At 37.8% G+C, this 20897-nt stretch overlaps 3 protein-coding genes across 4 annotated transcripts in view; all 3 read left to right on the plus strand.

Annotated features, from left to right (window-relative positions):
- LOC133835671 (chromatin-remodeling ATPase INO80) overlaps window positions 1–12069 on the plus strand; it is a 53518-nt gene extending 41449 nt beyond the window's left edge. For both annotated transcript variants that reach the window (XM_062265700.1, XM_062265699.1), the window contains 2 exons: window positions 9037–9300; window positions 11641–12069. In XM_062265700.1, coding sequence (XP_062121684.1) covers window positions 9037–9300; window positions 11641–11897 — 521 coding nt within the window. In that variant the 3' untranslated portion in view covers window positions 11898–12069. The remainder of the gene's footprint in view (window positions 1–9036; window positions 9301–11640) is intronic.
- On the plus strand, window positions 2193–4623 carry LOC133837853 (uncharacterized). Its single transcript, XM_062268756.1, has one exon. The coding sequence runs from the start codon at window positions 3686–3688 to the stop codon at window positions 4487–4489; it is 804 nt and encodes a 267-aa protein (XP_062124740.1). The 5' UTR covers window positions 2193–3685; the 3' UTR covers window positions 4490–4623.
- Window positions 5282–6307, plus strand: LOC133837627 (uncharacterized). Its single transcript, XM_062268456.1, has one exon. It carries the CDS (start codon window positions 5450–5452, stop codon window positions 6215–6217), a length of 768 nt encoding a protein of 255 aa, XP_062124440.1. The 5' UTR covers window positions 5282–5449; the 3' UTR covers window positions 6218–6307.
- Window positions 12070–20897: the final 8828 nt, after the last annotated feature.

The following is a 20897-nucleotide window of genomic DNA, read 5'->3' on the forward strand; positions in this document are numbered from 1 at the left end:
GTCTGAGACGCAACCCTAACTAACTACTCGAGAGTTCATCCAATTACGCGTGCCTCACGCACTCGACACTAGTTAAAAGTTAAGAGATTTTGCTTCACGAACGCAGTTTACTTAACTGCATTCCATGATACAGACACTTGATGTGGTCCATAACAACGGAGTCTTCGCAGTTTTTCGTTACGTTTTACCCGCTGAGAGCACATTTAATTTTATGCAGGCAGGATTGTTTTTTCTCTTGCCTGTTGATTGTAAACAATTTTTCGCATTTTCTTGGCAAACGGCGCCAGAAATGTGGGTTAATTTTACACAATACTAGTCGCAAGTGAGTCCACAAATCATCCGGTTGCCTAGACATCGTGCAAGGCATTCAAATTGTTTCTGGACATTGTGTAACGAAAGAGAGTAAAACTATTTCTTAATTGATTTCATTTAAGTTTCGCAGTTCATTTCATTTTCAAATGGACACGTGCCAAGTCGCAGCACTTCATTTCTGTTTTTGATTGTGCAAAAAGATACGGATTACTTTCTCAACAGTCAACAACTGCATTCAACAGATACTTTACCTGTCTGGCAAACAACGCCCAATTGAATGTGGCACACAGAGCGTATTCATTATTCATTAGCTGTGGAGCATAGATCCTTGTCCACTTTGTCAACTTGCAACTTGTGATACATATAAATAATTAAAGAAACAGTTGTAAAACAAGGTGCAAAACTCCCAAAGAACAAGACAATAACAACGATAAACGATAAATAAATAAATAATGGATAACAAACAAAAGCGATAAATACAACAACAGACCAAAACAAAAAAAAAGTCTCTCATAGAATACACGTTAGCCATGAGTTACAATTACGCTCAAATCTTGGCAGCAAATCAAAAAAACTGCGAACAAAAACGCTGATTGGCCACAAAAATTCACACAGCTTACAAATAATTACAAAATTCATGTGAAGAAAAAAAAGAATCTGAAATGTTGGCATACGAAATATGTGCGTTTTGTTGAGCTTTAATAAAAATTAACAATAAATTGCATAGGCTCGTTTGCTAATGGCTGCGTTTGAGTCGTGTATTTATTATTGTTATTTGGATTTTCTTTACTGTCGTTCGAGCATAAATTTACACCTTATTGGCCCCCATAGCGCCCAGAGCGAGTACGTGCCTCGCAGGCCAGAACTTCGATCTCTGCACTCCGCGTTCCTCTCGCAGTTTAAGATATATTTTCGTTGCATGTGTGTATAGATGTATCTGTGATCCGATTGACGGTTGCAATCGTGATCACAGTTGCCACTTTGTCCATTTGATTTAAAACTTTATAATTAAAGTGGTTTTGACTTAAATTGGTTAATCATATTTACTCAATGTGAAGTATTTCCAACGAGAAAACTTAAACATGAGCAAATGCATAACATTCAGGCGCACTTTGAGTATAGAATTTGTTTCGGTATTTGCTTTTGCTTAACTGCAAATTGGCGATTATTTCATTTAAATGCGAGAATTTTCGACGGTTCTTAAATCAAATAATTAGTGAAGGTATTTTTGAGCAATGGGCATGAGTTATGTTACAACAGTTATTTGCTAAGAACTCAATTTGCATATTTACAAGTTCCATTGCGATATGGATTTTGTAATTGCTATTGATAACAAAAGTAACTACAATGTGAAGTTATTGAAACTCCAAATATTTTAGTTGGTTTCTAAATTAAGCAGATTGCAACTAGTAAACAAAACAATTTGTGAGCAATGGCTATAATTTATGTAACCACAGTTGTTCATTTAGAACTCAATTAACATATTTATATATTACATTCTTTGTTGAAGTGTTGCAAAATAATTGAATGAATAATAAATAATAACGTCATACAAAATTCATAAGAGGTTATGTTTAAAAATTTTTTGTCGACTGCAGGTGGCAAATAAATATATTCGTTATATAATGTAGAGAATATTTTTTAAAGATATTATAGAATATCACTTTTTTATTATCAGTTCTTAATGGAAATGTCTGTAATGATCTCTACATTATAATTCAAGAACTATTTGAACTTTTGGTGGCAATTTTTCGTCTTCTTTGAATTGCAAACTAAGTATATTCAAAGCATAAGAAATTCATATGCAACTGTTGGAATTCTGCAAAATATTTGTCATCTATTCGAATAAATCCGGCAACAGCAAGTATGTTATTTGAAAAGAGTTGCATATATCCCCAGCCACAAAGCAAACGGCTTAATCACGCACTCCTAGCCAGGAAGAAGAAGAAGGAGATGCAGAAGAGAGGAGCACAACACAATAATGCTGGCGACACGCATTCGAGGTCATAACCCAATTCCTTTTGTAGTCATTGTCCGACTGCCTTACGACGACGACGACGACGACACCGAAGACAACTATGAATTGAACCGATCGCAGTTGGATGAGCTTGGTTAACTGGCACTCTTCGAGTATAAGTTTACTCGTTCTTGCTGCTGTTTTATCATCAATAGCAGCTTTATTTTGCTCGGATGCCATTCGACATCCATTACAAAAGCTTTGCACTGGCTTGCGTTCTTCGATCTTGGTTCTTGCGACTTGCGTCGATGCCCAATTGAAATTCGGTGCGCATTGCAATTGATCGCACTTTTTTGCCTTGTGATTGTTGCGAGTACCTTTCTAACGTTGTTGTGTTTGTCGTCGTCGTCGTTTGCTGGCCCGCTTGCTGGCATTGTCGCCCATCTTCATTATCATCCAGGCTGCCGCGTGTTGCATTTGATGATGTGCATCGCCGCCGCCGTCGTCGTCGTCTTCGACTTGCAACAGCGTTGCCTTCATGTCGCCACATCGTTGTTGCTGTCGTCGTCGTCGGCAGTTTGTTGGTTACCGTTGTCATGATTTGTTGTCGCCAGTTTCTAAGCTGGTCAAACCACGATTTTGTGTCTGGCTCTTTTTACTTGCTTTGGTTTCCTTTCTGTCCTCTTACCACATGCCTCTCTCTCTCTCTGCCTGCTTTTGCTTTCGTGTTAGCCAACGCAGTAGCCAAGCGAGTATTATCGATGCCTGTAGAATTTTAATAATTCACAAGTCACTTTTTTTGGTTGTGTTGTGTTTTTTGTTGCCCTCCTTCGCTTGCTTGTTGGGCATTTCCTGTTGCCGGAACTGTTACTTTACTCTAAGGACAACACTCAGACCAAGTTCAAAGTCATCAATCTGAGTGTGCGACTGTTTGTATGTGTGTGTATGTGTGTGTGTGAGTAACTCATACTCAACCGCAGAGTGCTCATAACATGTATGAAATTGACACCACATATGCCATCGGGACACATCGAAGGCATCGAGTGGAGCTGGCGGCGGAAACAAAAGCAATTTTACGCTACATTTACTTAATGATACAACCCTCGATACGCCAAGGCAGATGTTGCTCTTAGTACCACCACAAAAACGATTGGCAACTGTGAGGATATAGTACTTGTAATTAGCTTACCAAATAGTTAGTTTCTTTTTGTTGTCATGTTCTATTGCCCTTAAACCAGACATTGATTTCTCATTAAAATGTAAAAGTTTCGTTTGATATAAATTTCCGAGTATTTTTATGCTTTGAAAAAAACAATGCAGAGCATTGAAAAAACATTATTCGAAAATTATATCAAATTGTAGGTTTTTAACGAGTTTGGACAAAAAGTCAAAATTAACGGCACACTAAGTGAAAGAATGAGCTCGATCAGCAACGTACAGCCCAGTTGGCTAGAATGGGTTAATCGCAATGCGCTGCCAAAACAAAGATATTCGCCTGGTCCAAGAATGGAACCGACGCGTTGGCAAAAAGCTGGACCCATGAGCCGGCAGCAATGGGTTAATTTCTACAAATGGGTGGAGACAAATGGCGGTGTCAATTATCAGCGATCAATAGAGAAACCCAAACGAAGGTCTCGCACTTATATACCTGGTGTATTCTTTTGTGTGGAGCCCAAGGAAAAGGAGAGGCAAGAGAAGAAAAAGCGATTGCAAGAAAAGTTCGATGATCTGAGTGTTCCCCGCTATAAGCGCGATAAATTTATTGCACCACCCCAGAAACCGTTTCCATTTCGACCACAAATCGATTACCGGCGGCCACAAAAGAAACCGGAACGCGGTCGTCCTTGGCCGATGCCAATTGTGCCGTGTTGTTTTCAGCACGAGGATGTCAAGGCGGCCTTCTGGGCAAATTTACGTTTTCCCATCTCAAGAAATGCGCTGCGAGCGAAACCCACACAGAAAATCATTGAGTTGGCCCAACCGCGTGTCTATCCACCAAAGCCACATTGTCCCATCCCAATAGATTGGGATAATATGCCGCGTAAGCGGACAAAAATGACTTTAAATCAGTGGAGGATGCATTTGTCTAGACTCGAGTATTTAGCTAGGCCGAATCGACGTGTGCTGGCTGAACTGGAAATCTGTCGGTGCTGTAGATGCAAAAAACGAATGCTCAGCCAAAGAACGGATTCGATGTACAGCAATTCGATGGGTTACTGACAGACAATAGACGATACATTTTTGTCTAATGTATGTCAGTAAGTCAGAGAATTGCTGCTCAATGAATCCAACTTGATAAATGAAGATTGTCTAATTTCATAGTTTAAATACACAAACACTTTTACATTGCAAAAGATTTGTATGTTTTTGTTAGGGTAATGAGAAGAGTGTTAGGTTGGAATATAAAGTGTAATCTATTATTCTATTAGTCGATTTATATTGTCCTAGCTCGCATCCCAGCAGCATTTAAATAGGCACTATATAAGCAATATCAACTAACATACATATTTATGATTCCTTAAAGTTTAATTATGATCCAATAAAAGTTGAATTGTTGAGTTAGCCGCTACATAACACGACTGACAATCTGGTTTTGAACTATATAAATTTACCTGTATATGTATGTATGTTTCAATATTTTTGTGTATATTAATTTAGAATACTGTATGAAAAGTATCCCTCAGTCGAACACACTCGACTGTAGCTTTCTTATTTGTTAGTAAGCTTTATATATTTATTATTATTATTTTTAATATGTATATAATTTGATCATCTTTTTATCTAAAATTTAAATTGTTGTACCTTTACTTCATAGAAAAACTATTTCAATTTATAAAAGTTACATTTTGTAGAAGAACTATTAAAATATAAACCGACACAGTTCGGCTTTTGTAAACCAAATCTATTTATTCATCTTTTACATTCAAATTCCGAAATGAAATTCTAACTTTAACGCCTTGACTTAAATGGCAAAAACTAGTCGAATTTATCCAATCAATTCCAATATATCAGTGTTTTTTTAGCATGCCTTGCCTTGCTGGCTAATACTAATTTTACGGCATTATTTTCATAAACGTCTACAAAAAAACATATGCTTAGCGGCACAAAAAAAAAAAATTGAGCATAAATATATACATTTTATTTAAATTTAAAGTATAAAGTTGATTTGCATAACACACAATGAGTAACGAGGACGAGACTCGCGAGGCTGATGGAGGTGACAAGGATGAGAACGCTCCTCCCGAACCATCGTGGGTGGCATGGGTCGAGCGCAATGCTCGTCCCGTGAAACGATGTCGTCCGAAAGTGGAACGCCAGTTGACACGCTGGCAGAAACCGGGACCCATGTCGAAGAAGGATTGGCGCAAGTTCTTTGAGTGGGCGCTGGAAAAAGCCATGCCCAAGGAAGTGCCCATGGTGGAACAACCTGTGCCCTGCACGGAAAAGATATTGCCATGTGCGCGAGCCAAGCGTGAAATGGAAATGGAAGAGTTAATGGAGAAAATGGAGAACCTATCGAAGCCGCTGCCACGCAAAGTGACCCCAAAACATGTTTACTATCGCGAAGAGTTTCACTACTCGCCGGTCATTGTGTGGGGACAGCCAGCGAAACACGACAAAGGACGACCCTTCCGAGGACCCTTTATGCCCTGCTGTTTTGTGAACAAGGATATCGAGGATGACTATTGGGCTCAGTTACGGTTTCCAGTGCGTCCATCAGCGTTAAAAGCACGTCCCACAGCACGCATTCTCAGCCTAGCCAAGCCGCATATAATGCCACCAAATCCTCCGCATTGTCCCATACCAGAGAAGCCTGTGGCGGCGTTGGATGAACCGCCACCGAAGCGCAAGAAGTTTACGCCACGCGGCTGGCGATTGCATCAAATACGACTGATCTATCTGTCGAAGCCAGTGTCTCGTCCCGAGTTTGAATATTTCTATATGTAAAGTCAAGTATTCCCTTATGATTTGGCAAATGTAAAATTTCCTGTGCAGTTAAGTTTTGTAGTAAATCATAATCTCACACTCTTACAATAAGGTAGCCAATCTTGCAATCTACAATTGCCAGCAATTTCACGCTGATTACAGTAGCCGTAACACACAGCAAGAAAAAAACTCTGGCCAAGACTAAGGCGAAGGCAAAGCAAGGCGGCGCACTTAGTCATGGCAGGCGCATTAGAGTCGTCTCTGGCAGTCAAAGGTGAGCAGCCACAATGAATGCCATTGTGGCAGACTTTGTGCTTCTCTCGTTGGTATCTTGGCGTCTCTTGGATTCTCTGCCCAAATGTCTGCTTATCGAGCGTAGCAAACATGCGTCACATTGGGCCAAGACAGGATCAAGGTTCACAAATGATCATCAGTCAAATCAATTAGATAATTGAATGAATGATTTCTAAAATCCGATTATGCACAGCAAAGTATATTCATGTCTTTAAGTTCCTTAAGTCGAATGTATCTGATTTTCCTGCTGCCTGACGTTTCGTGTTAATGCACAATATGTTGGAGGGGGCCAACAACTTTGCTGGCAACAAACAAAAGCGAAAATGTTTATTATCAATCATAAATACGTGTTCTACCTTGTAAAATAGTAGTCGAAATATTATCAATAACAGCCAAACATGCGCTGCACAACAAGTCCTTAAGTATTGAGAGAAAGTTTGTAAAGAAAGCTTAACTTTGGACACATTATTATTTCAATATGCGAAGCAATCTTCTCTACATTTCTAGTACAGATTATAATTTCTATAAAATAAACAATATATGGAACTTAGTAATTATTTTTTATTTAAATTTCTAAGACTTTGACTATAACATTTAACTATATAAAATATTTTATTTTATTGTTTGTAGAGCATTTCATAGTCGATTCCCTTTGCCTGTTAATATTATTTTCTCTGCAACCGTTTCGATGACTTTTGGGGGTAAATTCTGCTAAAAAGCGAAACTTTTGACAATTTCTGTGACTTGCTGCAATGCCGCGCAACGTTTGACCGAAATCCATGGCAAATGCAAAGCAACAACAACACCAACAATAACAATAGACAACAAGCGAAATAACAAATTGCCCAAAAAAGTAAATAGTGTATGGAAAAAAGGATTGCCTTCGGATTGAATATTATTGATAAAACTTATGGCACACACAGGGCATGGCAATTCAATATATATTGTATATTTCCTTTTTGGCACTCGCTCTCGATTGAGGCGCTGGATGGATGGATTGTTGGGGCCCCGAGAGCTGGGAGTCTCATTAAAAACTGCTGCAAGTTGTTGGCAATGCCACAAAGGGGCCAACTAGTCGACGACTACGACGTCTAGCGGCAGAAATGATGATCATCATTATCGTCTAACTGACGAGACGCAAGTTGATCATGAGCGACTCGGTCGAGACGAGACGAAGATCATGATGTTGCTGCTGCTGCTGTGTTGATGTTGATTGGAATTGGGATTGTGATGATGTTGCTGCACTTGCGTTGCATACCAAAATACTCGTAGCACAAGCGCCTAGCAATGTCGCCAATGCGACAACGACAACAGCAACAGCAACAACAACAACAACAAGTGGAACAACAACCACATTGTTGTTCGTCAGTGGTTTGTTGCCCGTCTCTCTTGTTGACTTTGTTTTATTTATGCAATTTACAGTTAAGTCAAAGGGAAGAAATACCAAAAAAAAAAATAAACTAACACAAAAACAAAAGGAAAACCTCGTTGCGCGCTGTCTATACACAAATAAAATATGCACTCACATTCACATTGAGATTCACATTCGCATTCAGTAGAGTGGCTCTTGAACCCTGCACGATGAAAGGTCTACAGTTTTCGACTTGTTCTGTTCTTTGCTGACAGGAATTTGTGTTTAGGCCTTGCTAAGAAAATGTAACACGTTAAGTACAAATATGGTCATGACACACATTACATGTTGCAGAGCAGCTGCTGTCATTCAACTGAGCGCCATCTGAAGTGGGTGTTTGATTGATGATTTTCGATTTACGCAACAAAAGGATTCTGTAATATTTACTACGTTATATTTAATCTTCAATGTTATCAAGTCCAGTCAACTAGCTAAATAGGTTGCAGCAAGTATTGAAGAACATATTTGGGTGAAGAAACCAATTTTATTTTATGAGAAAATTTACTATAAATTCATGCCAATATATCACTTTTTATAACAGCATGTATTGAGCTTATTTTCATTTGAAACAATCTTGGTAGACTTAAGTGTTTGGTGTATTGGATCATCTTTAATTTAAAAACATAAACTGACCTATTCCTAGTTATTAGTTGCATTGCTACACAAAATAAAAAGCCATAATTTTCGGACATTTGAACTTATTAAATATGCTAAAAATTGTAACAAAAAATTACTACCCAGAGATGTGGCACTCCTCCTTGAACTCTGACCTCTGTCAGCTGGCTAAAAGAAGATATCCATAAGCGTATCAGTTGCTTAAGTAATAGCTTTTCGGCTGCCACAGAGAACCGCATAATTGCTGGCGCCGAAATGAGTGAATTTATGGCATAAAATTAGATAAATGTGCTGTTAAAATGTAACAAAAAAAAAAAAGAAGAATTCGGCAATAATATATTGGAGTTTGTTGTTTGTTTATAACGAGCTCGCTGTTTGTTTTACCGGGTGGTTGCTTTGTGCCAGCTGTTCAATGGGAACCGCAAAAAAGGCAAAATGAGGAGAAACCAAAAACAAAAAAAGTAAATAAATAAAAAAAAGTACCCCAATTAATCAATAAAACCCATAATTCTTATTGCAGACTTCCTGGGCGATTTTGGCGGCATTTCGTCGGTGCGGCGACGTCACCACCCGCGCGGCACGAAGCGAGGACGACCACGTGGCAGCACACGACGCGGCGGTGGCCATGGATCGCTGCAGCGCGTGCCGACGCCGACGACGTCGACGTCGATGACTTCGCCAGCGGTTGGAACTGCAACTGGAGCGACCACATCACCGCTGCCGCCACAGCAGGAAGCGGCGGCTGAGGCTGCAAGTGGCCCGTCCGTGCCACAAAACGATGAAGGTAAGTGGCGAGTTTTTTGTTGTTGTTATTGAACTACTTCCTGGTTTTTTACCGTCGCGGACTCTCGAGTGTCACTTGTCGCTAATCGCTGTCATAATCACGTTTATCGCCTGCCTTTTACATGCTTACATACACAAGTATTTGTGTGCTGCATCTTCACCAGCAGCAGCAACAGCAATTGCTGCCACTTGAGTGGCATTATCTCTGCACTTTGTGGTCGACTTCCCCCTTTTTTTCCTTACTCTTCGATTGCTTGTGGTATTTTTGGGCTGCCCGCATTTATTTGGGGGAATATTGTAGTACGTGACAATTTCAGCGCGCAGCACAAACCATTATCATTATGATCCTCATCATCATTATTATATTCATTGGCATCCAGTGCACTTGGCTCCCCATCGGGTTGCAACTCTTCATTCCTTTTAAAGAGCTTTACTTGAGCGTTCTCGCTCTTTACGCAGTCAAACCAATATTTGTTTAAAGATTTGCATCTGGCTGCCTTATCGTAGATGTTGTGGGGAAAACAAGAAGGTAGCAATTGATTTTTTTAGGCTAACGAATGTGAATACACTTGACGATCATGACGACATTATAAAGAGATAGGTATCCATATAATATATAGGGGAAATTTTATAGAAATCATTAATTTTTGATACACCTCATTGACAAAGCTAATTTATAACTAGTCCCAAACATCAGAAAATTAAAATAAAATACTTATTAAAAAATATATAATTCTTCATTTCATAGAAAAAAATGTATTCAACCCTTTCGAAAGTGTATAAAACAATTCCTTTTTCAAGTTTAAACTGTGAATGATTTATCAGTTATAACAAGTGCTGTAAAGTACACATACTTTTAAGTAAAGTATTCTTCCAAAGCAATAATGAAAAGCCTTTGTAAAGTTGATAATTAGCTGCGCTTAAAGTTCATATTATATATTATATTATGTAACGAAATATTCCACCATTACAACAAATACAAATCTATATAATATTTATACAAATTTTCATTAAGAAACTGCCAATTCCGTATCCAATTAACGCATTTGTAATGCTTGAAATTATTTCCCAAACACGTTTCAAAACTTATATTGATCTCTCTAACATTTCAATATCCAATAATTGAGAGCTGTGAGTGAGCTGTCGATTATTGCAAATTATGCAAACAGCTGCTCAAAATTTAAAGCCAGAAATTAATGCAGCCAACAGACAAAACTCAAATAGAAAATTGTGCACTGATCACTATTCGCATGCAATTTTCAGTTGAAAATGCCTAAGGAAAAACAGAAACAGAAAAACACGTTGGTTGGCTGGCGCACATGTCAAATTTACACGACAAATGATAATTGCATAAATCGCCTTAAATGCTCAGACTCATAACCAAAATGCTGGTGTACTGTAGTCCGTGTAGTCGCGGGGTGGAGGAAGTGGACAATGCAAATGCTGCGGGCAGCGCCAGACAACACGTGACAGAAATAAACTCCATGGTACTCAATGGAGGCATAATCTCAAATGCAAATGCAGTGCAGACATCAAAGTGATGTAACGACTAGAAGATATCGTAGATAGGAAATAAAATTGATTGATGAAGAGAATTCAAAATTAAATTTAACAAGAAAACGATAATGACTAAAACATTGATTAGAATAATAAAGGAGAACTTGCAATAAAAATGAAATTTTAATTTTAATTTAAAAAGAAACATAAAATTGATATTAAACTAAATTATTAACAATGTTTGAAGTAACTAAAAGAATTTACAATTGACACAAGATTAAAACATTGACTGGAATAAATGCAAAAAAAAATGATAAGAAATTTATGTACAACTGAAACATTAAATGATATTTCTAAGTAAATCGAATAGGAACATATTTATAGTATAACTATTGCAGAATTTACTGCATTTAATCAATTAATTTGAAGCCTTATTCGCATACCCACAACACTCGCCATTACAGGGTATTTTTGCAAACGCAACATTGCATAAATGCCACTTCTCCACGTTGAATGGAGTGTGTGTTTACAGGACACTTTTGGCTCGTGTAGATTCGGCAATTAAAAAAGCCACAATTGAAGCGCCCAAAAGTATGCAACATTGTTGCCTGCAAAAGGGATGCGGATGTGTGGCAGGATTCGCTGCCGAAACGTGCAGCCACAAGCGTCGGGGGTATTAGCGACAACATTGTTGCAATTTACGAGCTACGCACTAATTTGCTTTATTTGCATTTGAAGCAGGGGATTTAATGCACATTCACATTAATGGACGAGTACTTTACTGCCGTTTGGCTCTATCACAGACTTCAACTAATCCGCTTTTATAAATTGTTTCGTTTTGCAGACTCATCTAGCATTTTCCCCGTGCTCGCCAGCCCCATGGGCACACCATCCGCCTCGTTGGTCAAACGCGGACCGGGACGACCGCGCTCCAAGACATCGACGCCTGTGAGTCGCGGCACACGCGGTGCTCCCCGAGCCAGGCGACCCATGGGTCCGTTGCTGGTGCCGATTGGACGTAGTCCCGATGCCACGCCCCCCGCCAACAGTCCGGCCACAAGCCGAGCACCCAGCCCCTCATCACATGGAACACTCGATTAATTTTTATGAATTCCATCGACTAATGTGGTGTGTTGCAGTCATTGTTAATGGCATTTATAAAATTCATCAGCAGTTAGGCAAAATAAATTGTATAATATAAATGTTGTATTCTGTAATGACAAAACTAAACAAATTATATGGTTCCAAAAAATAAATGAATATCTGTTTCTAATACTTTGCTTTTTAATGTAAAACGTTGTTATAACTTTCTTTATCCAGAAAGTGTAAGTAACGTACTAAAGGAGTAATTTTTGATATCAAGACTACAGTGTTTATGATCACTAAAAAAAAGATACATATGTACTTCTGAAGATTTTTAAGAAATATAATTATTTCTATATGACAAATACGGGTATTAGAGTCTTTTTTAGACAATCTGGTTTTTTTTTCGAACTCTAGGGTTATGTTATAAATATAATACTTAGTTGTTATTTGAGTATATATTGGTATATACTTTTATTGAAAATGAGTCTGCGGATCGAGGACACTTAACTGTAGCTTTTTTCTTGTTTAAGTATCAGTTTTTTGTTCAAATAGTTTTATCCATTCTAAGATGACATTTAAAAACTTCTGACAATGTCTTCCACATGAAGAGACAAGCACAAGAAGAGTCGAATAAAAAACAAAAGAAGGACAGCTGGCGCTCTTGTTGCTATATATAAAGTTGAGTGAAAACCATTATGATGCTGACTTTGTCTAAGATAAATTGAATTAGAGACGGCGAACGCGCACATTCATCATCACCGGGAGACAGGCAGCCAGCAGGCGCTTGTGATAGATAGTCCTAGAGAGCTAAAAAAACGAAATCCGAGTGCCGAACCCTCGCCGACAAATAGTAGGAGTAGACATTTTAATTTCCGAAAAATAGACTAGCAAGAATGCAGCAGAAGAATGCTTGCTTCTTGAGGGTTTCTTTCTTTTTTTTTTGGGATCAGCAGGGACTTAAGTGCCAAGACATTTCTTCATATTGTTGTCGAGCATGCGCGCATCAGTTTAGAATTTAGATCTTCCTCCGGGTTGGGGGTAGCTGAATTTAGTAGAGCATGCTGGTGCGTTTCTTCTTTTCTTTTTTTAACAGCAATGAAAGGGATGCGAAAAAGGGGAAAGAAAAAATTAGATGCTGCATGCCAACGCACACACCTTCGAGATTGCTGTTGTGTCTTGTCTTTCATTCTTTGCGGCCTTTTGGGGTGTAGGCTGTAGCGGAAAGGATTTGTTTTTTTTGAAGCTGAAGACAATTAAGAAGGAGTATGCCAGGACTTGGATTTCCTTGCGCTCCGTTAGAGAGTGAATTTAATCCTTTTGCTTATTTTTTCAAGGTGTGGCCACGCAATGTGTGCATGCTGGGCGTATCCTTGTTATTGTCTTGATTTATCGACCAAGCATCTTGGCCTCGTGCAGCTTACAGCTTATAGAGCAGCATGGAGCAGCACAAAAAGGATTTAAGCCAGCATTTTGTGGTTTATTAGTTGCGCTGGATTAGAGCGCAAGAATAGAAACGGTAGCAGCTGCCTTTATAAGAAGGAAGACAGCCTGATGATCTGCGGATGTGAAGGCGGTTTAAGGATCACAGGAGCGTCATCTTTGAACTAAACTTAAGTAATAGAGTAGTTCTAATAATAATTGTAGTGTTAAAGATAATGTAAATAATTAATATACAAAATGTATAAAGTAATAAATAAAAACAATTAATTTATAAAATTAAATAAATAAGTAGTTATAATTTAGAAACTAATAATAAACAAATGTAAACTAATAAACTAATGTAATATAATAAGCAATATAAAATTTTTCAATTTTAAAGTAATTTTCTCCTCTGCCGACAGTAAATAGCAAATATAATTCGAAGCAAATATAGTTGATAGTGCGATGGCATAAACATTAAAAGAAAAACAAACAATTAGCTTCAAAATCAAGTAAAAAGTCGTATCGCCGACAATTCTATGCTATTCTGAAATTATTATGAAATATTCAAATGCAAAATTAGCAACTAACGTTGTCCACACCTTCGCCTGCTTCACAAACAGCTAACATGAGTTGCCAGTTGTCGCCAGTGGGGCGAACCTGCAGCCGGCATTTAAACAATTTCTTTTTGCCGACTGAGAACAAGAACAACAACAACAGCAGACGGTCAAGACGATTGAAATGCTGTTTGCGATTTTTAATTGAAGAAAAAATGCGCAAGTGTGCGTTTGTCTGAGTCCGAGATCGAGTCTCTCTGCATTGTAGCTAAATCTTAGCTTTTGCCTCTGACTGTCTGTCAGCTGGTTGTGTGTGTTTGTGTGTCGGGATCGGGATGGCTGCTAATTAATAAACGCACTGCCGGCAGGGGAGGCAACCGATGAACGACGACAACGAAAATTGCAACGACAACTGCAACAGCAACTGAGGAGAAGTCTGGAGCTGAGACTGAGGTTGTGGCCGCCCGACGCCGTCGCAGATGCCACTTGGCATAAATGCACACTTTTAAAATTGTTGAGATTCTCCAACTGTAGCTAAAACGTGCAGCTTTATGACAGTCGAGTCTCTCTCTCTCTCTCTCTCTCTCTTTCTCTGTCTCTTTCGGGACGAGTCCAAACACCAAATGAAAAACTTGTATAAACCACTTGCAGTCGGCATCAGAATATTAAGAATTGTCATATTGAAAAGTCCAAGATGCCAACAACAGTCAATGCCAAGAGCTACATCTGTTGACAACAACAACAACAACAACAACAGCAGCGAAGTGCAACACGAGCTCAAAGCATGATCATTTTTATATACCTGACAAACAGTTCCATCAAGAGTTGGAAATATTCGCTGATCTCCCCTTCGAATATACCTTCTCAGCGAGTAGAGTATCTCAGAATGTTGCATAACAAGTTTTGCCAAGTTGTGTTATTTGTGAGTTATTGTCTGACATAGGGGAGCGTGTCCTGTTTATTTCATTAGCTTTTGGGGCCCTAACATCATATTACCGTTGAAAATGCTGATGTTTTCTTTTTGCCTTAACTCTTCTCGGACTTGTCAGGCATAATGTGCTGGCATTTCAGTTATTTGACTTTATGTTTCTCTTTCGTTTCATAAATAATGAAAATCATGCACTGTAACTAATTGCAGAACTTTGAAAAAATTTCCCTTCACGTTCTTCTCATAATTTGATTATGGGCTTTATTTTTGTTTTTTATGCCTATTTTCTCTAGTTATTATTTCTGTGTCTTGATTGTGGCGCTAATTTAATGTCATGCACACTTAATGGCTGCGCTTCTGTATGGACTCAGCAGACGACGGGTGTTGATTACAACAAACTAAATTATGTTTTGATACCGCATTCCCTCTGTCAAATTGCACTGAGAGGGTATGATGATTTGTTACAGTTTTTGCTAACAGAATCTTATATTAAATATCTTTGCTTTACTAATCTTCACTGCTGAAGTAAGTTGTTTGTATTTTTCATAGCTTATTCTACTAAATATATTCAGAAACTTAATTTCAGCTTGCGAAGTATTTCATCTAATTACAGGGTAGCGGCTACTCTAACATTCTCATCTATATTTCCAATGTTTTTATTACAGCACAAATTTGTTGTTGCCTGCTTTGCCATACAATTATTTTGGCAGCCGATGCGTGAATGCGTCAAATGCGACGTTGCGTGGTGGCCGAGACTCGAGGGCTCGAGCTGAGCATTTTGTCTTCTTTGGGTTAAAACAAATGACTTAGACAACGAACGTGGCAACGGAAATGCTTTAACAGTTTTATAAGTTTATTAATTTATGCCCGATAATAAAAGTTTGGCATTAAAACTAATTATGTCTTGTGAGTTGACTTTAATTTGTAATGCGATTTGTTGATGAACTTACCTCAATGACTGACCTTTGCCTTGTATTTGTTTTCACTTCAGACGGAGTTCTACAAAAAACATAATAATTTTGTATGAAAACATAATTGCGATTATTCCCATAGCCTCATACATAGAGAGGCCATGATATAGCCAATGCTTGTATTGTAGTAACTTGTTAACTTAATTGACTTCGCTTTTTTTTATTAAAAACTAATTCAATAATGAAAACATATCAATAAACACACACGCCGATGCCCGGCGTCGACAAGTGACGGCTTTCAAAATTACTTCGCAAGCAGTTTGCCAAGATGCCTTGGCACAAAAAAAAAAAAAGCACAGCATGTCGTTGACAGGAGGACAGGAGCACAGGAGAAGCAGGAACAAAAACCCACTGCAACAACAATAATTAAAAAAAAAAAATTTAATTGATGCATTAAAGCAGGCAACAAGTTTTGCTGCAACTTCAACTCCAACTTCAAGTTTGTGTGTGTTTTCTGTTTTTCTGTGTCGATCATCAGCTTTTCTGTTTTTCTTTACATTATATTTCTTTCTCTCTCTCTCTCTCTCTCGCTTTGGCAGCGTCTTGGCGCCCGTAAAAATTGTAAGAAACAAGTAGTAGCTAGGTAAAAAGCTTACCATACTATTTTTAACTGTCTGTCAGGACCCAGGGTCCGTGGTATCATTAACAAACTTAAAGAGCTCATTACAGGGCCAGCCCGGCATGAGTACGTATTTGAAATATTTACATTAAAATTGTTTTGTCGTGAATGTCATTTTCGATTTTGCTGATGTCTCTGGCGGCATTGCTTCAAGTTCTCATCAATAATTGTTATTTATTCTGCTTGTCATAACAAATGACTGATACAGCGAACTTGGATGTTGTAAGACAGAAAATATAGTTAAGGAGTTGTGAATAAATTCATAAACATAAACATATATGTATGTATAATTGTGTTGTTTTGATCTTATATACATATTGCTTGCAATTATAAATGAGTGAGGTAACGAGTTTAGGTGATATGAGTGAGAATAGAGTGACAAAATTGTAAATGGACAAACATAAGATTAAATTTGATTTAAATGTCATACCCAATAAGTATTAATAATGTACATAAAATAAGTTTATTCTATATGAGCAATTCTGTGTCGAAAATTTTCGACACTGTTTACAGTATAAAAAACATAAACTAAAACAATTTTCAAAACAAATAAGGGTTATTCTAATAACTCTGGAGCAAAGATTGAACTTAGGAACTTTTTCTGTTTAAAATACATAAATCCAATCAATTTTTGTTCATTTTGATAGTTCTTTTAAGACAGAACAATATTTCCAATATCAAGAAGTCATCAAGATTCATCTTTATTCAAAATAAAAAAAAAATGTTTTTGAGTTTTATTTTTCACTTTCTTTACTTTTTCCTTTACGATTACTCATATAGTACATATTTCTTCCAATAACAAATAACTGAGACAACGAACTTGAGTGTTGCACAATTCACAGAGTATAAACATTTTTCATTAAGTGTACATTAGGTAAATGCAAATACTTATAAGAAATATGTATAAAATGCTTGCAATAACAGATAAGTGAGGCAGCAAACTTGAACATTTATAGAGAATTGAGTAGGTTTTATTGTTAAAAATACGACTATATACAACTAGTTTATAAGCCTTTTTTTGGGTATATTTTCGTTAAACACTTACTGAATGCGAATACACATGTACATATAATAAGTATGTTTGCATCTGGAGCACATATTAAATTTTCAATTTGTTGCCGCCTGTTTGCAGCCTGTCCAATCAACATGCACATGCACACTCCGACAGACTGGAGCATAAAGTAAACAATTACTCAATTTGGCCTGGGAGCGAGTGGAACGCTCTTTACCATTAACATATCGCATCCTTTGGATCTGCAGAACTGCAGCCGCATGCAACTTGACAAATATGCTTTCAGCTCTAATTATACACCAAAGGAGCGAACCGCGAATGCGCATGAGCATGCGCATTGAGTTCGCCGTGTGGCAGGACACAATGGATGGGAACTGCAACAATGTTGAAAACCGTTGCTGACCGGGGCAACGAGACTGACCCCAATACCAAAAAATGTTGACCAGGGCAACCCTTTCAGACACGTTCAGCGGACAAGGCTGTATAATTACGTCGAATGAATATGTGAATGTCAACTGAACAACGGGACAATAAAAAAGGTAGCAAATTAAATTGTATTAAAATTTTTATTTCATTTCTTATATTTTTTTTTTGTGTTCATTTCAGTTTGTTGCGTGTGAACGAAACATCGCAAAAACTGAAACACAGTAAAAATAAGAAATACGAGCTATGCAAATGAACAAAAGTGAAAAGAAGAAATTTTTTGGGGAAGTCTGTGAAATTTTAGAAACATTTCAATTAGGCTCGCTCTGGGGCTTCGTTATCTGCTATCAGCTATCTTGAGCAGTCGTTAAAAATTCAGTTTGAATGAGATTAAATTTGCATAAAACAAATTTGTGGCGAGCAAAGAAATGACAACAAATTATCAAAGGGTCGCTGACTGTGACTGTCACACAATGTTTTGCTTTATCACAATCTATTATTCACTTTTACAGCAACTCACAGCATAGACCTCCCAATTAGCTTGATTTATTGTAATAAACTCGCCAATCTGTTTATTCTTTTCTTTATTTTTAGCTCTCTCGTTGAGCTCGAGTATTTCATCGAATGTGACTCAAGCAGGTTTTGTTTTTGTGTGTCTTGTATTATTAATTATTGTTGAAAACATTTATGTTAAGCACGTACAAAAGAACTGTCAAACTCATCCAAGTTGGTGCCGTCAACTTGGCGCCACTTTGGCCACATGCAATGCAATTTATTTCTGCTGAAATAATTAAAATAATAAATAATCTTGGATGCACAATTTCTCGCTCTCTCTCCCCGATCATTTTTAAGCAGCAACTTATAAAAAAAAATTGGCAGGAAAAGTTCGCGTGTACCAAAAAGGGCTAACTAACTAGCTTATGAACTAATTATGCAGGCAGCAATGCTAAAAAAAAATGTACATATTTACATTTTTGGGCATGAAATTGTTGCACATCTTCACATTTGGACAACTTTGCACAGTGGTTGCAAGTTTGCTAAGAAGAATATATACTTCTGCCTTTATTTTATATAACATATCACAAATCATGGTAATCTATTACACTTTTTAAAGTTCCCATACTCTCGAATTTCTCTTTCCAAATCTTAGCTTTTCAAGACGATATCAATTTCAATTCAAAGCTAAGCGATTGTGTAAGCTATTAACCTTATGCTAATAAATTAGGCCTATTATATAAATTGAACACTAATTTCAACTATATTTACGACAGCCTTTTACAACTTTTTTACACCTATCGGTGATCAGCGTTTGACAAAATGGAAATAAAAACAGAAAGCTGTCAACTTTAACCGTGTAAAAATCTTGATAACTTTTCTCGCTTTAGTTTTACTTCTTTCTAAGTGCAACAAACATTTTCCCCCTCTTTTTTCTTTAAATTTGGCACACTGTATAAGTTTTTGGCTTAGCTCGTTTTTGGTGCTTATTAGAGCGGCGCCAGTTAATGACTTTTGGCAGTTGTTGCGCTGCTTGCAATGTTTGTCATGCCATGAACTTAATTCATAATTTATATGATAAATTTATTTATGAACAATTAACAATTTCAAACAACAATTTTCGTGTCCGTTAGCCTGTGCCTGGGATCATTGTTGATTTTCGCTTTTTTTTTTGGTCTAGCAAATCTGAGTTCGTTTCTTAAGTCTTTTGTTTCAGTGACCACTGCAGCGGACGCATTTCGCTTTTACTCAATAATACAACTGCAAATTGCTGGCGGTAAAAATCAGTATAAATTAAGCATTAAATGCATAACATCACGGATCACGGTCAATGCATACACATGGCAATTTCCATGCAAATTATATACATTTATGCGCCCAACATACACACGTATTGTCCACAAGAAAGGTTCACGCACGACGAGGTTTGGCTGGCTGCACTCGATCGATCGATCGATCGATCCCATCGATGCATCGCATCGTTGTTGTTGGTGATGATGGCCACACTTCGGGCGACAACGTTGCAAACTGTTTTTCGCACCTCACGGCCCTGAAAACCAACTTTCCTAAAGTGTGAACATCAAGCAACCAACTCTGAGCTCTGAGGTCTGAGGTCCAGTAGCTGGACACGCGCAAAAGAAAGTGCGAGCGCCGCCGCAACTTGCCCCGAGGACATGTAAACTGTTTGAGGTGTGGCGAAACATGAGCGCCATGATAGCAGCAGCAGCAGCAATGACAATACCTATGCAGCAGCAACAGCCAACTGTTGACGCTGCTGGTGACGACACTTTCTTTTCCTTTCCAGCAACAACAACCGACAACAACAGCAGAGGCAGCCACAGCTGCAATCAAATTGCGCCCTGGCCACAGGCAATTTAAGAATTCTCAAGGCGAAAGTCCATGTGAAGTGCGTGCGCCGCTGCAGCAGCAAACATTGGAGGGCGTGTGGATGGGCTGGTGGGCGTGGCAGATAGCCTGCAATGTGCACCGCAAATTATGAGGTGTTATGTCAATGCGGTCGCCGTAGCCACAACCACACAACCTCACATCAGCCGCTGCGATGGTCCAACGCTGGCGTTAAAGTGCCTGAAAATGTGCGCTAAAAGTCACACGACCAAAAGCTTGTGAAAGGCTTCAAAGTGCCCATCACATCGCGTTGGCTATATAATTGAAAACGCCCCGACGAAAGGGAAATCCGTAAGCTACCGAAAGGACGCTGCAATTAACAGCCTCTGCAAAAGGTATTGCTGTAATGCATATAATGAAGTTCACGTCTACATTGGCTGCATAAAAAAACAGATGATTAATCATTTCTTGTATACATTTATTAAAATATATTATTCGCGTTGAAAAATCGACAGCAATTTTTTAAAAAGTTCGATAAGTGAAGTGACAATTTGAAGAGCTTATATTAAATATTTTCATGTTTTTTTTTATATATATATTTTTAGTTTTAATTCTCTCCCATAATATTGAGCACAAAATTAAAACTATGTAAATAATATTTTATTTTCATAATTTTTAATAGTTTAACTTTATTCACATTACATTTAATAATAACAAATTTCAAAATTTATTTAAAAAAAATTTAT

The sequence above is a fragment of the Drosophila sulfurigaster genome, chromosome 2R (genome assembly GCF_023558435.1).
Source record: "Drosophila sulfurigaster albostrigata strain 15112-1811.04 chromosome 2R, ASM2355843v2, whole genome shotgun sequence".
NCBI classification, from domain to species: domain Eukaryota; kingdom Metazoa; phylum Arthropoda; class Insecta; order Diptera; family Drosophilidae; genus Drosophila; species Drosophila sulfurigaster.